This window comes from Orbicella franksi, chromosome 8 (assembly GCF_964199315.1).
Source record: "Orbicella franksi chromosome 8, jaOrbFran1.1, whole genome shotgun sequence".
Classification (NCBI taxonomy): domain Eukaryota; kingdom Metazoa; phylum Cnidaria; class Anthozoa; order Scleractinia; family Merulinidae; genus Orbicella; species Orbicella franksi.
In genome coordinates this window covers 25,070,437-25,087,146 of record NC_138152.1, presented here as the reverse complement: position 1 = coordinate 25,087,146, position 16,710 = coordinate 25,070,437, and the positions used below count along the sequence as shown (strand labels likewise).

The window sequence follows — 16,710 nt, the reverse complement described above, 5'->3', positions numbered from 1 at the left end:
TTCATACTCCGGAGATCGAGCTTTCCACTAGAGCGATTAGTTTTTCCCAAATGTGATTAAATTAAACGTTGACGCTGCTTGGGGTATTAATTGTATCAGCATCTGATTCAACAGGAAGAGGTATTGTAAGAAGTAAAGCACGTGTTTAGGTCCAGTTTTATTTTTAACCCTGTTCAGACCGGCAGTGCGGGTGGGAAAGTCTTTTAGGCTTTCAACAACTTTCACCGCTTGTATATCTATTGGTGTTGAAGCAATGAACCTCAAATTTGATGAATTTTCTTAAAATGTATCTGGAAACAGTTTCCTGTCATGATTTCTTGTTTTTTTGTGTGTGTTTTTTTTTTTGTTTATGTGTGTGTGTGTGTGTGCAACATTTACAGCAGAACCTTAATTTTTTCATTTTCCTGTTGTAACTTTTGCTCTTTTAGACAAAGTTATAATTCTTTATCGCTTTTATGGTTTTCTGAGAATTTGCAAAAATTTAACATTGCACATTCATTCCGGAAAGCGTCACTGTATTCCTCTGGGGAGTTCAAAGCTGCGTTTCATTGGTTGGCGGCATGGCCACGTTGACAACCGCTTCAGTGAGGTGCGAATTTCTTTCGAGGTCGAAAACTCAAGGTTTACTTTTGCGTGAGTTACCTCTATTAAAAGAAATTAATAGGGTATGTTACAAGAAAAAGGAAAAACTAATTAGTTAAATATATGTTAATCAAATTAAATAATAACATGATATGTTGTACTATGTAATAGTTTGTAATTTCTTTTTTGTTTGTATTTTTGTAACACACATCATTCCTTTTTGTATTATCTTTTGCATCTTTTTTTTATTGTCTTATTGTAGTTCATGTTGTAATCAAAATAAAATAAAATATTAAAACAAAAATTAATAGGGTATGTAGCTATAGATTTATCAGATTTTAACGAAACTTGGCCAAAATCTTCGTCAGATATTAGCACACGAAAGGGTGTGAGGCTTTTGCGAAAATCGAAATATTTTTCCCGTGAAGTCCCAGTAAATTTTGTAATGTCCAACTTTAAAAGGTATTTCTTAAGCAACCAACAGAAATATCGAAAAAGCCTGTTTCACTTTGTTAGCCCATCATCTCCTGATTGATAATGTCTGGTCAGTTTGGATGTCCGCGGTAACGGCAAAGGCTGGTAATTCAGTTTAGCGTGTACGGTCATTTTTGCGTTTTCAGGCTTGCGCCTGCCTATCGAAACAAAAATAGCGAAATATATTGTTATTTTCGGATTGTACAGTTTATTAGCTTTACAAATGATGCATATTTTACTGTAGTTTTCTTAAAAGTAGCGCGTAAAGAAAGCATTTTCCGGAAGGCACCCCTGAAGGTCTACAATAACCTTAAGAACGGAAGCAAGAGTTGTGAGAGTCAAGCACGATTTCCTTCACATCGTTTTACAGGTAAATCAGAGAAAAACATAACTACTATTAAACCTTCCTCACTGGAATCCACGCGAAACGACGGTGTGACATCCTCGTGTTGTTCGTGACAGAGGCACAATTTCTCCTTGCAAGATTAAGGCACTGTCAAGCAGATAAATTGCCTTAATGTACCAACAATGGGTCAAAAATAATGTCGAAAGAAATGTTTGGTATTCAGTTAAGAGAATTGGTATTTTGAGCCTAGGGTAGACTGAATGGCTTAAGGATGTTCGCCTTTTATGGCATTTATTTGCCCACTTCCACCTCTCTACCAGGTACTTGTAGACTAAAGAGGTTTCCTGTGACGTCACAAAAAGCTACAAAGCATAACCCTTTTGCCTTCCAAAAATGCTGAACGTCTTTCCTGTGACGTAACTAGTTTTTCTTTCAACGTCATGATCAGTTTTCCTGTCAAACAAGACTTCTTATAAAACTGATCAAGCATAAAGTTTTCTCTTTAGCTTAAAAGGAAATCACATGCACGCAAACTGCGGTAATAAACATGACAATAAAACGCATTGTTGGGAAACAAAAATTATGCCTTTTACTTGACGTTCTGTATGTTTCAAGATACATATCCAGAAGTGACCGTTGAGAACAGAAGTAACAACTAAATTTAAATTTAAGACAACTAACTACATAATACATAATGTATTCAATAACTGGAACATCAAGTAAAAAGACATAATTTTAGTTTTCCAACAATGCGTTCTATTGTTGTGTTTATCCCCGCAGTTTACGTGTTATTTCGCACTTAGTTATATTGATTAAAACAGACCAGCTCAATGAAGTAAGACTTGAGATTTAAAACAATGACAATAACAAAACGATGTCTTCCAGTTTCTAGCTTTTATTTCTAATTGAAAGATAACCTACAATGTTTGATGTTAGCGTAAAGCTCCCATCACTTTACGAGATGGTCGACTGCTAACATTGAAGTTGAGAACAGCACATACATTTCTCACGATGTTATCAAGAAGATTAATCATTAATGTTGACTACAAGACGAATCTTGCGTGATCGCGACCTTGATGAACTTGATGCCAACTCTCTCTCCTTTGTTGGTCTTATAAACCTCGAGGTTGAGCCCTTTGCAGAGCTTCAGCCGGTTGATGTAGCCAGCGGTCTTCACAAAGCCATTGTCCTGCGCGGTGTAGCACGACCCCCAGCGTTGATCCAACTTAAAAGTGAAGATGAAACGACCAGGGTAGAGAGAGTACTTGCTTACTTTAGGGAAATTCGTGTTTTTAAAATTTATGTCCTTCAGAGTTTTGCCAGATGTGCCCTCGATTGCATAACAGGGGGATTGTCTGGCGTAGCTCCTCCTGTCGGGCGCTTCAAACCCGATGAAGGTTTTCCCATCTGACAAGCCGTATCTTATGTCACTATCGTACCCCTTTCCACCAATTCTGACGTCATTTGCGACCGTGACTTCCACTGTGAGAGGAACGCAATCTGTCAAGACATTGGCTGCGATCAAAGGGACTTTAAGAAGGGCGGCTTTCTCGACTGAGCCTGCGTTGAATGTGATCAGGTCAGCGGTTGTGGTGTGATAACTGTCAACGTAGGATGCGTGACCTTCAAACCAAGATGGCGTCATAGTCTGATGGTAAATGAGTTTACCCTACAACACAGAGATACTTCTTGTCAATAGCAATCAATGTTTAATTAATACCTCAAGATTGTGTCAACCCTCCCCCTCCCCCTGGGGTGGTGTGGTGGGAAAGAGCAGCTAAGTCTCTTCGAGGCCTGGGGAGAACCAAATAGTAGTGCCAGTAAACAAAGCGTACGAAGAAGCACACAAAGGGTTGTTAAGGGAAATACTCCTTGCACCGGCAAAATTTATGAATTGTTTGTTAGCTAGCAGCTGCGTTTTATCTAAAGCCGGTAAACAACGAATTTCGCGTAAGATTGAGTAAAAGCCATGTATTGAATAAAACGTTAGTTCGCCAATGCATGTAAGAGTTAGTCTCAAATGCATTTTCTTGTTTGCTTTCTCTGAATCTAAAGAACTGTATGCCTAATGTAACAAACACCAGCGCAAGACAAAACTAAAATTTATGGAGAGCTTCTTTCACAATTTTTATGCTGTTATTTAGTAAAAGAAACAACAGATTTTAAGAAGCTTTTCGGCCTCTCCCTGAAATCCTTACGCTTTTCCTTTCGCGTCCCCAAGGGATATACTACCTTGTTTCCACCACCCCGTGTGTAAAACCATCTTTTATAACACAGCAATATTCTCACAACACATTATCAACATAGTCTTTGGTAAACAGTCAAAATTCTTGAGGTAAGAAGAAACACGAGATTAACATCGATAAACCGACCACATTAAAACGGTCGAGGCAGTTTTTACCAGAGATTTTCAGTTGTCTTGTACAGAGAAAAGTACTCGGTCCGTGATTGATTGGCGCAGTAATTAGACGCACTTTGTGCGAAATCGTGATACAAAAATCACGTGACTGACCTTCAGCTCAGTGGTCTTCGTTGGGCAGCAAACTTGCGGGCATGCATCATCACAGCTTACCTGCGTGACGAAGAAATTAAAGAGAGAGAAAAAATAGGAATGTTCTACATGAGTCATCACGTGCAGCCTTTCGTCTTCGAGAAAGGAGCGAGGACAAAAGCATGTTCTGTTTTTTTTTTGTTTTTTTTTTGAGGGGGGGGGAGGGGGTGAGGGGGAATTCCTTTTATATTATCTAATCAAAGGAAGAATTGTGTACTTATACCGCCGGCCGTTCACAAGCAATACTGTAGGCGTGGTAACCTAATGGCTATCAGCGATATACACATCGCATCGAAAGGCTTGGATTCCAGATAGCTCTTAACAGGATCATTGTGCTGTGTTCTTGGGCAAGAACCTTGCTATCACAATGCCTTCCTCCACCCAGGTGTATACGCAGCTGCCAGCAATTAGTCAGAACATATCCAGCGGTTCACATCCTCTGGCAGTGTGCTCTGTTTTGTTTACGAAGCACCGACAACAGACAAGTGTTTGTTTGCTTCCCTTGATGTATGGTAGTCCCTCTTTCACGGTTACAAGTCAAATACTTTTTGGTTAACCTTCCCCTTCCATTAATTCTCCTGGGTGAGAAACTAGGCACTGTTGAGTTGAGTGCCTGGCCTAGCGAGGCACACAACATTGGTTCAGACCAGGACTTCGGTCTTCCCTCTTCTTTTGGATAAGCCGAGCTGCACTTTACTTTTTTGCCTCCACAGCAAAGAATAATATAAAAGTGATTTCAGGTAACCATCATAAATTCTGCTGTAAAATTAACGTCAGTGGAATTAAAGCCGTGCAGGAATATTTTACGTCGACAAAAACACCTTATACTTTGACAATAGGCCCTTTGCACGATCCGGTCACATGGTACAAAATCACACATGCTGGTGTGCAAGTTGCACAGTGGGACTTCCAAAACAATACCACTCGTACCAGTCCACCGGGACCTGCCTTTGTTTTGGAAGTCTCACTGCGGAACTTGCTCACCAGCATGTGTGATTTTGTACCATGTGACCTGATCGTGCAAAGAGCCTATTCCAAAAATTTTTTTGTTGCTGTTATCATTTCGAACAACCGATATCTATTAAAGACATCGTTTTTGTGAAGAGCTAAAACTGAGTACCAATTCCTCTTGAGTGAAGAATTTCTTTTTAATGCATTTATAATTTCGATTCCCTTGGACAAGAATAACAAATAGCATGGGCCACCAAACTTTAGACAAAACATTCTGGAGAGGAATGGCTTCTACCGAGACGAGAAGATAAAAAGTTAATGTTATCGGTGAATATATTGCCTACAATCTGACTAATTATAGCTGTAGGTAAAATGACCAACTAGTGGAAAACCCGTACAATCATATGGTATTCGCCAATGCCTGGTGAGGCAAAATGAATGTCTAAATTACATTACTTGACTGAAAAATACGTAAAAATTGCTAACCAATGATCATTAACACGGTTTCTGGAACAATTTGACCGTAATTTGTATGATATTACCCTAGTTTCCTCTCTTATACCAATTTTCGTTTTACGTGTTAGTTCGCAGTGCTGATCAAATCTCTTTCCATTTATATACGGCTTCTGTTCGTCTCGCCTGAGGAAACTCTAATTTAGAGACCGTGAAAGAAAATGAACGTACCGCGGAGCAAAGAAGAGCAAGTACAGCGGAGATTGCTAGACCAGTGAGGGAAACGCCGTACGGTAACTTCATGATGTCTGTTTTAAATCAGCTGATAGTCCCTCTGGGTCGAGTCAGAAATAAGCCAAACTTATGAAGTCTGACTTCCTTTCTTTGTTGAAATATGAACAAAAACCTGGCAAAATTGAGTCCAAAACAAAATTGTTTACAGTTTTCACCCAATCCGCTGAAACTACGGCAATAAGAATAAAGAGTTGTTTGCGCGAGCGATAAAAATGAAAAACATTTATTTTGTTGCTATAGAGTTTAAATCTGGGCATTTCATGCTGTTGTCAATGACATGGAACTCTTAAACTGCAGTTTACAGTTTTTCTTCCTTAATTCTTTGAAAAAGGCTAAATAATTCCTACTTCCTATATAGGACAAAAATATATTACAGAATCACTACTTTATAGAAGCACGATAAGAATCCATTAATATAACTTCTCGTTGTCTTCCCGCTGTTTTCACGAGTATTTTTTCACAAATATTTTGTAATGATTCATTTTAGAATTGTCTTCTATTTTCATAACAACAGTATTTTTCAATGGGCTAGTTATAGGTCTATGACAGCTAATTTACTTTGCACTCGTTGTTAGTTCTTGTATGTGGAATTGAGACTTAATGTATCATTCTTCGATTGAGGACAATTCTATTAACATTGGTTAAAAAGGCCATCTTGTATCGGCAGAATTACCAAACCATATTTATCACCTGTCTAAATAGACGAAGTACCTGATCTTTGCGAGTAGTTAATATTTTAGACGATACCTACCTTGTCAAAATAGCAGCCTGAAGAAACCGTTAGCTCATGGCCTGAGACAAACAATCTTTTATTATTTCCAAAAATTATTTTATTTTATTTTTTTGCCAAAATAAAAAGAGTTCACTTTGACAAAAGTAAGTGTCGATAGGTGATTGATAAGTAGCTATAAGTGAACCAATTTTGTTTGTATCGTATCTATTTGGCAATAAAATTGAAGCTTACAAGATATCTTAAAGGCCGTACGCTGACATGAGAAACTTAACTATGGAATAACAGAACTTTGAATAAGACCAGTTAGATTTGACAGTGTATACGGCGAGGAGATAAGTACGGTAATAACGCGTCTTATGTCGTGTTCACTAATTGCTAGCGCTGTTTTCGTAGACTGTCCAATCCTACAATGTTGTAAATCACGGGAAGTTCTTTGTTAAATGTTCGCCATTTAACCCCATCCAGGCAACCATCTGGTGACGCTAAAAAGGTTGACAGATCGAAGCGTGCGGATTTTTATTTGTCTACAGGCAGCTAATTAAATGAAATCAAATGAAAATCCTAAGTCAACTCTTTGAACTAAAATATTTTCTACAAACATTAATTTATCAAAAGCACATTTTAATGAACTGTTTAAATAACTCTTAGAAATAGTTTCAATGACTTCTTTTAATGAGAAGCTTTCGTGGTCTCTGGGACACTCGTGACAATCAGGGCCCGTTTGGCAAAGATGATTTTCGGGTCAACTTGCTTCCGATTGACTTTAATTTCTAAAATCTTTTCCTTCTCTTATTTCTGCTACGTCGATCTGATGGTTTAAAACGTTTTTGAAAACTTCGGAAATGATTTAGACTGCGAGCTGTTTCGTGTTCCAAAAGCTCTTTGCAAAATGAAAACTTAAAAGAAGGTACGAAACTCCCATTTGTCTGCATGATTATTATTACTACGTGCTCCTAGATTACTACGTGCTGAGCTTATCTTTGAACAATCTCAATTTCGTGAGCATATATATAAAGTGCACTCACGTTAACGTTTAGTCGTGTCATTCCAAGCTACAAACCGCGCTTCAGTTCAGTCAGTATGGCGTTTCCTCGGATCGGTTCCTTTATTGCTCTGTTCAGCCTGATAGCTGCTATTCTTAGTGTAAGTACATTTCTTTTTATTATAACTCTGACTAACGTTCTATCGCGAATGCCGTTCTCTGATTGGTTAAGCTACTGACTATCTATTCTGTGATGGACAGTGAGTAGCGAAGCAGTGTTAACAAAATGACGGCCGCTTCTTTGCGTTTTCGAAGTACTAGTGTCTGAGAAGAGGATTATATTTAGATAAAGTTTTGAACGACTAGTAGATTTACACTAAGCAATAAGATTATTCGCTCTCGATTTCTATATATGCGTGATAGTTTACTCGGGCTCGTCAACTGTCACCCAACAGATATCGAGCGTTCATAATTTAATTGTTGATCAGAAAACAGTCCTAAGAAAATACGCGCGCTGATTGGCTGAAAATCGTGTTTCTATTTAGCAATTAGATTATGAGCTCGAGACTTCAGTATGAGAGCGAATAATCTAATTGTGTTAGTAGAATTCTTACCATAATTTACTTCAAATGATGGTTTCCAATTATTTCTTGACGTATCATTCAGGTATCATTAAACTTTGCGCCTGAAAAAGATCGCTCTGATTGAATTGTCATTTAAAATTGAAGTTGTGTGCAAGCGCGCATCAGTTGTTTTCAGTAATTTCAACTTTCTTAAAAGTCAAGCTAGAAACCGTCGATGTCTTTCATTTTGACTTCTCAGGAATTTAATTCGAGTCCATTTGCATCAAAATCTTCCTCCAAAACTTTGGAAAAACGAAAAAAACGTCGCCATTTCCTAGACAGCCACTGCACACCAATAGCTGATAATGTTCAATGGCTCAGCCAACCAGATTACAGCATTTGCATTAGTTTTAGTAGAATTCTAGTTGATCTAGCACGGGCTGTTGACGTAATGACGGCGCAAGCAAAGCGAATTTACATTTTGATAATCAAAGTTAACAAGTTGTTTTCCTTTTTTTTTTGTTGTTGTTGTGGTGTTTTCTAAAAGAAATAGAAAACATGTACCGTGTTTCTATCGGGTAATAGAAACACTCGTGAAAGTTTGTGAGAACTCGTGTTTCCACAGGATTTCTCGTTCTCCCAAACTTCCACTCGTGTTTCTATGACTCGATAGAAACACGGTACATGTTTTCTATTTCTGAAATATCATGCACACTAGTTAACCTAGCCCTCCGTTCTATAAACAGGCATTCTTTCAAGACTTAGTATAATTCCCAGGGGTATTCTAACCGTGCTTGTCCTGATTTTCACAGACGGTTCAATCCGTGAAGGACGAGCAATGCTGTCAGCCAGTTTGCACGTCATCCTATCACTCAAAGGTTAGAGTCACATTGTGACACGCAGAAAGAAAAGAGGCAATTGCATATGACTTATAACACGTATTAGCTCAATAATTAAACCTTACCGTACCTTTTTGGTACGTTTCGACGGTACATCAGGCGAGTCTGGTGGAGCCATGGCTCGTGTTACATCTCACCATAATACCTATGGCGAGACCAAACGAGCCTGACGCCGCCGACGCGCTGTAAAAAGGCACGATTAAGTATCTACTGTACCTCCGGGCTGTACCTAAATTCGGCCAAGTGACGATGATATCGTAATGGGTGCCATATCAGGTCAGTCACTTGATATCGCGTGATATAAGGACAATAGACACGGCTTCTGATTGGCCTAATTGTGAATTTGGGTACGGTAATTCGCAGAAGAGAATGAACAATTACTTAACAGATCTTGGTTGCGGTCACATCGGACTCAAATGTGGTCACACCAATGCTGTGAACTACAGTCCGGTTAATAAGTGTGGTCATTTACTGTTCCTTGAATTGTAGGACCACCCGGCAGCTAACATAAACAACTTACAATAATCCCTTCTTCAATTTTTATAGGGAAGAGTGATTTACCACCAGACCATGACGCCCTCTTGGCTTGAAACGCATGCGTCCTACATTGACAGTTCTCGTGCATCAACCGCTGATCAAATAACATTCAACACAGGTTCAATAAGAGACATGGTTCTTTTGAAAGTTCCCTTGATTCCAGCTGGGATCCTTGGACTTTCCACTCCGCTGACCGTTGAAATAACAGTTGCTAATGACGTCAGCATTGGAAAAAACTATAGACAGTGACGTCAGATATGGTGTGTCGGACGGAGGTAAATTCGTCGGATTTCAGGTACCCGATAAAGCAAATTACCCGAGCATAGCCCCTTGCTATGGAGTCGAGGGCACCTCTGGTGCGACTCTAACTGGAATAAGGTTGATCAGCTACTCCTCGCCCAGACCCAGTGACTCATTCTACCCTGGTCAGTATGTCTTCACTCTCAAGCTGGGTGAACGCTGGGGCTCGTGCTACACTGCGCATGACGGGGGATTCATGAAGACTGCTGTTTACAGCAGTCAACTGATGCTTAACAAAGGACTCACTCTTGAGGTTTATAAGGAAGACGCTGGAGGCAGAGTGGGGATCAAGTACATTAAAGTCGCCATTATAAGCGATGATTAGATTGCAAGAATCTACAAGCGAAGTGCACCTCATGTTTGTGGCATACTGATATCTCAATTAAAACTTAAACCGTGAGTGATACAAGAACAGTAGAAGAAGTAAAACTGAATGGGAGCATACTTTTTTTGCTCGATTTAAGCAGTTTACCATTAGGTTTAGATAAATGGCATTGAAGATAACTCTAATACTATATTCATAGTTATAAAATAGTGTTAAATTAAAGGAGAATTAAAGACATATCATGTTTTTATCTGGAATTTTACTCCCAGCCAATCCCAGATTGCCATCTTTACTTTCGTCGGACGTGAATAAAACTTTTTGGAGTTAATCGTGTAAACAGTTTTACAGAATGTTTTATTAAAAAATGTTTTGACCTTCTTTACTTTAGTTTTTCTTCAATTGTTTTAAGCTTTTTCCCAGATGTGCTTGAACGGTGGCAAGTTCAGTTCTCAGCCTCGTTAATGGAAAGCGTGACTATAAATGCTACATAATTAACCCAGGCTAGAGTAGAGACAAAAAGCTACTACTAAAGAAACCATTAAGCTACGTCAGCGGGCAAGTAAAACACTTACTAAGCGATAGTTATCATTTATAACTTGACGTTTCGATCCTTAACCCTTTCGTTGGAGATCCTTCTGGCTTTGGATCTGTTTACGCTCAAACATCAGCTTTACAAATACGCAACGGCGAACCCCCCTTTCTCATAAGCAACGGGATTTGGAGGGAGATAGCGAGTTTCCCCTAGATCCATAATGTCTCTGAGGTGGAAGGAAAGTGAGCGTTTAGGGTATAGGAAAATATTGGTTCCATCTTTAGGTATTACACCCTACACTAATTTGAAGTAACTTTGATTTCGGCACGTCAATCATTAAAGGAGAAGGTCACTCCAATAAACTTATTTTTTTTTGTCAACGCTAATAAAAACCTCACACTAAGTTTAGCTATTCACCGAACTTTCAGCCTTTAAAGTGCAGGTTTTCATTATGAAATTCGACTCCAAAGAAGCCAAAAATTCGACATCGTAGCCACCATTTTGAACAGTACTTAGCAGCCAGGTCGCGTTTACGTGACGTCATTTCGTCCAAGGGATTTTATCTATGGCTTCTGACAAGCCTTTTATCTACCACTCTAGGTTATGGCTGCTCTTGAGCCGTGTTATTTCGAGCTGAACGTGCTCCAAACCCCGAAAACGATAGCAGTGAAGATAGTGAAGTGGATAATCGATTGAAAAAAATACATTTTGCTGATCTTGTGAAGGATGCCAAGTCAGTTTTTCTCCTTCCCGCCAATTTCGAGTTGGTCGGAATGACATCACATAAACAAGGCCTGGCTTCCAAGTACAGTTTCAAAACGGCGACGTCCAAAGTCAAACTTTGGGCTTTTTTCGAGACGAATTTCTCCAGTATAGCAGGCACTTTAGAGGCTAAAACTTCGGTGAGTGGAAAAACCCAATGTTTCCTTGTAGGTTGAGACAAAAAAAGGAAGCTTTTTGGAGTAACCTTCTCCTTTAATAAAGCCGACTCTATTTCAAGTTCAAGGTGCATGGCCTAATCACGTGTGAATCCAATGTGAGTCATGTGGTAGGCCTTTATTTGAAACCGAAAAAAAAAGTCGAAAAAACGTTTAAAGTTATAAGTTCCCTTATTTCGCCAGCTGTAATATACCATCGAGCGTCATTACATTATTGTGTCTGAGAAGTTCTTGATATTCATACTGCGGGTCACCTTTCAAGTTTGAATTAATAAATTTTGCAAGGCAGATTAAAAACAGAACAGAGACAACCGCATGAGTAATACTAGATTTCACATATTCATTAATCTCTGACAAGCTTTTGAAGTACAAGAGACTTGACACCTCACCTTTTGAGAACATGGATGCTAGAACATTAAAATACAAGTGTTTGTGCTTATTTTTACCTCACTGAGTCATTTGCCATTAAAATTAACGCACTTACGTTAAACAAATCATTTGTTTAAAAGAATACTTACTCCGTCAAAGCAGATAAAAATAAATCAGGGGACAAAACAAGCCGGGAGAGGGCACGAGATAGGAAAAGAAATATATATTTGTTTACATGTCTGATATTAGTGTCAACATTTATCGGTGAAAAATATCTGGTATTCCAAGGTTACTTAAATATTCATCATCCACAATCATGGTGACAATGTATTTTAAGAGCAATATTAAATGTCAAAATGCCATAAAAACCCGCATTTCAGGAACCTGCCTGAGGGCTAAGATTTCCAATAACAACCTTTACCGAAAAACCTATTTCAGCCTAAAATAAGTAATGGTATATTATATATTTTATAAAATTCGTTTAAAACGTATACTCATAAACCAAATAATAAAGCAAGCTCTGATGGGCAATGAAAATGAGCGAGTTAAATCTCTTGCATTGTCACATACAACAAGTTGTATTGTGCAGAACTACAACGGCAATTGTAGTAGTTGCTTCTTAGTTTTCCCTTCTTCCTTTAGATTGCAGTCATTTAGAAATGATTATATGCATATTTTATATAAACAATAGACCGTACCAATATTCTTCCAACAACAAAAACATTTTTTCTTAAGAAAATGAGATCCTTTTAATGACCATAACAGCCTACTTTCCAAGTGAACACCAACTATATATTAGAAAAATGCAGGTTCTTATATGCGGTTTATCTACTGTACTTTCTTATCGCTTCGAACACGGAAAGGCTTCGTGGTCGGGGGGGGGGGGGAGCTGGATGCAGAAACGGAGAGAGGGTAGGAGGCAGGGATAGGGCTTTTAAATTTACGTTCTTGGGCTAACGTTAAAAGAAATTCGCTTTTAAAAAATAACTTTACATTGTAGTTTAGGTGTCATTTTTTCGGTCTCTTTAAATCTTGAACACGAGTGATTTGAAAATGCGGAAACACTAATTATATGGCACGGTTATTCTCCGGCTAAATTGTCTCCACAGTAAAAAATATCTTCCCTTTAACTGATTTTTTGCAGCTACTTCCACTGTGTGTCTGCATGACATGATGACTTTTTGTGCTCGTCAAACCTCTTGTAGAACATATCTCAATTATGATTTCTATCTCAGTACCATTCAGTTTAAAAAAAATTAAACTTGAAACTCTTAGAACAATCACAGTCTTTTGATTTATTTTGGCCACCATGACCTACAAAATTATATTGATAAGTTAATAAAGATGGTCAATTTTAAGCTCGGTAATGAAATGTGAAGGTGAATTAATCAACATGACACGAGCGTGGGACAGGAACAGCGTGAGTCCCCGACAGGAATCCAACCCATGACCTCCCAAACACCGGGCGGGCGCTCTATCCGCTGAGACTTCGATAGCGTTGATCCTAGCAGTATGCAGGACACCTGCCCAGTGTTCGGGAGGTCATGGGTTCGATTCCTGTCCGGGACTCAGAATTTTTCTTTGTCCCACGCTCGTGTCATGTTGATTAATTCACCTTCACTTTTCAAAATTATATTACCTTCAAATTGATGGAAACCTGAAAATAATAAGTTTACTAAGATAGCGCAACACGAGAGAGATAATAATAACCCATAAAGAGACAAGGATGGTTACAAACGACGAACTTGAAAAATCTGGGCTAAATTTTTCAAGATGCACAAACTGTGACGTTCGCCATAATTTGGTATCGCGAAAATGAGGTCTCTACAATACAGGACTTCGCCCATGGGGGCGTAAGAAAATACATATTCCTATTTTAGACATGCGAGCAATATAACCAACTTGTATACGTATAAGTGCACTTCTCATCCATAAACTTTACCTCCATAATTAAGCGTCGACATTTTTTAGCTACATTCCAACATGGTGTTTTCTTGGCCTGTTTTTGTCAGTGGACTTTTCTGCCACATAGCTGTCCTCTGCACCGTAAGTACATAAGTTCAAAAAAACGCAGCAGCCCTGGTATTTATAAATTGAGGTCTGGGTAACATTGATGGATTATAGCTCAGCTAGAGGTTGTATAAAGATATGTGTGCCTTTATTAATACACAAATACTGCGTTGTAACGAGGAACATCACTCTGAGAATTCGATCATCCGATGTAGTTTCGCCTGCCGACCTCGTTGATCTGCTTCTTTTAGGGCGTAAAACTCAATTTCCGACGTATTGAGGTTCAAAAATTTGGGAATCGATGAAAGAGATTGATCAGGGCGAATTTGGGGTTTTGAGTACACTGGGAGAACAGGAAGCTTAGTAATCTCGCAAATGCATTCGCTTTCCAAAGCTAAGTTAGGGAATACAACCCTTTCAGAGCGTTTCTTTGGTACTGTTGCATAGCTGTAGCAGTGCAAGCTGGGAAAAACTTATTTCATGTAATATTTCACCAATTGCAAGGACAAAATTACTGCATAGCAAAGAGATATTTATCGATTGCACCAAGAGAGGCCGCAGAATAGTCTCATTATCAGTGAAAATATGCCGCTCATCGGTGTTCCACTCAAAGCAGTATGCAGGATATTTGTCTTGTGAACCTAGTAATGGCCTTAGCCATCACGAATCTCTTGTAGGTCAGTGGTTCGACATCTAGACTAGTTACCGGAAGTTCTCTGATTCGACTCTGGCCTAACTGGAGAACTCGAAATTCTTTTCCCGAGTATGCTTGTGTCACTGAAAAATCTTCTTCTCATAAAAATAAAGCTTTTTTGTGTGTTGCTTTCCTTTGCAGGGAGACCTTATCTACCATCAGACCATGACTCCATTTTGGCTGGAGGCCCACGCCTCCTACATTGACAGTGCTCGGACAACAACCAACGAGCAGATCACATTTAACGCAGGCTCAACTAAACACGCACTTCTTCTAAAAGTTCCCATGATTCCTCCTGGTGTGTTCAGACATTCTACTCCGCTGACCATTCAGATAACAGTCGCCAACGATGTCAGTATTGGAGGAACAGAGGAGAGCGATAACAGATACGGTGTTTCGGATGGTACCAATTTCATGGGCTTCCATATCCCCGATAAAGCGAGCTATGTCAACCGTCCTCCATGCTATGGGGTTGAAGGCCCTTCTGGCTCGAGTCTGCTCCATTTAAGTTACATAAACCGTGCTTCTCCCAGACCGAGCGACAAATTCTATCCTGGCCAGTTTGTCATTACGCTCAAGATGGATGAACGCTGGGGATCGTGTTATACCGTACACGACGGAGGTTACACAAACTCTGGTGTTTTCAGCAGCCGACTGGTGCCTAGCAAGGGACTCACTTTAGAAGTTTACAAAGACGAGGCGGTCGAGAGAGTAGGGATCAAGTATATCAAAGTGGCTATCATAGAAGATGCTTAGAGCAAGAAACATTTTGAAATAAAGATCACGCACTTCATGTAGTCAATTCAAATTATTTTGTTGACAAAATAAGGAGCAATCGTATCAGTTGACGAAATGAAACTCGGCATTAATGAACCCGTTCTATTCTCTCAGACCTCTCATATTGCCATTTTACAATTTTTATTGGAGTAAGAATTGATTGGACTACATCAAATAAACATATTGTTCTTCGTCTTTCAGTAAACGAATAATGCAACGATGGAGTGTATTTTTAAATAGTTAATAATATACATGAAAAAATTACTCGATTCTGATTGGCTGAGAGCAGTGCAGTTCGAGTGTAACACCAGTGCAAAAAGTGTAACACCAGTGCAAAAAGTGTAACACCAGTGTAAAAAGTGTAACCCCAGTGCAAATTACACATTCTAATTCTGGATAATGATTGGCTGAGAGACAATAGCAAACTTGCTAAGCCAATGATATCAGGTAGAACGATGAAGAAAATTTTGTTCGGAACCTTTGAAAAGAGTTTCCTCGAACGAGAAAAAATGGCTTCAAAAAAGATCTTTCGGCATTTCCTCCATGCTAATTTTTTCATGTTTATATTATTAATAAGTAATCATACGGTTTTTCTCGTTCAATTTGTAATCAATTTGCACTTGTGTTGTGAGTTTTTCAAAACGCTGAAATTGCAGTCGCCGAAGCGGCTCGTGCAATTTCAGCTTTTTGTAAAACTTACTCGTGCAAATTAATTCCAAATTGAACTCGAAATCGTGTGATTACCTATACGTATTTTATTGATACAAACGTAATACAATATTACAACATATTACAAAAGTGAAGGGTATGTTTACCTCCGTCAAGGTTGACGGCAGGAATTTGTCGAATACTAGTGTGTCACTTAGAACGCCGCGACACATCCGGTACCTTTTCATAGTCCAGAGCACTACATTTGAAAAACTTTCACAGCCAAAAATGCAACACTGTGACGGAAGGGAATGAGAGGACGAGGGCCAAACATTTCGCAGGGAAAACCGAAGCAATTTCGCGTATAGGTTCGTTTTCAGCAGGAGATACTTAAGTCTTAGCTCAGGCAACAACTGTCTACATCAACAGGTGTTCAAAAGGCCGGTTCTACTAAAACACATGCATAAGAAACATCATTCTCGTCCCCATTGCTACTCGTTTTAAAATGTCAAAAAAAAAGAGGGCTCTGGGGATCTGGGGACGAGGGTGATCCGCTAGTGAAAACCTCAACACACCAATTCCAATATATTAAAATTCAGCCTAAAACAATAGACCTCAGCATAAGGTTCCGGGGATTAACTACAGAGTTCGTGGGGTTTATTCCCCAAAGCCTCATAACGAGGTCTATTGTGTTAAGCTGAATTTTAATATATCGGAATTGGTCTATTGAAAACCAGCCTTTTATTAGGCGC

The 16,710-nt window shown here is 39.0% G+C and overlaps 2 protein-coding genes and 1 pseudogene across 3 annotated transcripts; 2 read left to right on the top strand and 1 right to left on the bottom strand.

Annotated features, from left to right (window-relative positions):
• Positions 1 to 2,411: 2,411 nt before the first annotated feature.
• On the bottom strand, positions 2,412 to 4,031 carry LOC145495312 (uncharacterized). The gene is made up of 2 exons (XM_081474906.1): positions 3,915 to 4,031; positions 2,412 to 3,071 (listed from the first exon to the last, which is right to left on the bottom strand). The coding sequence occupies exons 1-2, from the start codon at positions 4,029 to 4,031 to the stop codon at positions 2,436 to 2,438; spliced, it is 753 nt and encodes a 250-aa protein (XP_081331032.1). The 3' UTR covers positions 2,412 to 2,435.
• A 4,716-nt stretch (positions 4,032 to 8,747) lies between these two features.
• LOC145495313 (uncharacterized) lies at positions 8,748 to 10,218 on the top strand (annotated as a pseudogene). The gene is made up of 2 exons (XR_014050397.1): positions 8,748 to 8,807; positions 9,375 to 10,218. The product of XR_014050397.1 is annotated as an uncharacterized LOC145495313 (transcript).
• Positions 10,219 to 13,788: 3,570 nt separating this feature from the next.
• On the top strand, positions 13,789 to 15,779 carry LOC145495425 (uncharacterized). Its single transcript, XM_081475036.1, has 2 exons — positions 13,789 to 13,875; positions 14,675 to 15,779. Exons 1-2 carry the CDS (start codon positions 13,813 to 13,815, stop codon positions 15,287 to 15,289), a joined length of 678 nt encoding a protein of 225 aa, XP_081331162.1. The 5' UTR covers positions 13,789 to 13,812; the 3' UTR covers positions 15,290 to 15,779.
• The last annotated feature ends 931 nt before the right edge of the window (positions 15,780 to 16,710 follow it).

What these genes read in the sequence shown, in the direction of transcription:
- LOC145495425 (XM_081475036.1), top strand. Translation starts at nt 13,813, where the DNA reads ATGGTGTTTTCTTGGCCTGTTTTTGTCAGTGGACTTTTCTGCCACATA. An exon ending in ACATAGCTGTCCTCTGCACC is followed by an intron (nt 13,876 to 14,674) that starts GTAAGTACATAA and finishes TTTCCTTTGCAG; the next exon opens with GGAGACCTTATCTACCATCA.
- LOC145495312 (XM_081474906.1), bottom strand. Translation starts at nt 4,031, where the DNA reads ATGACTCATGTAGAACATTCCTATTTTTTCTCTCTCTTTAATTTCTTC. An exon ending in CGAAGACCACTGAGCTGAAG is followed by an intron (nt 3,072 to 3,914) that starts GTCAGTCACGTG and finishes TCTGTGTTGTAG; the next exon opens with GGTAAACTCATTTACCATCA.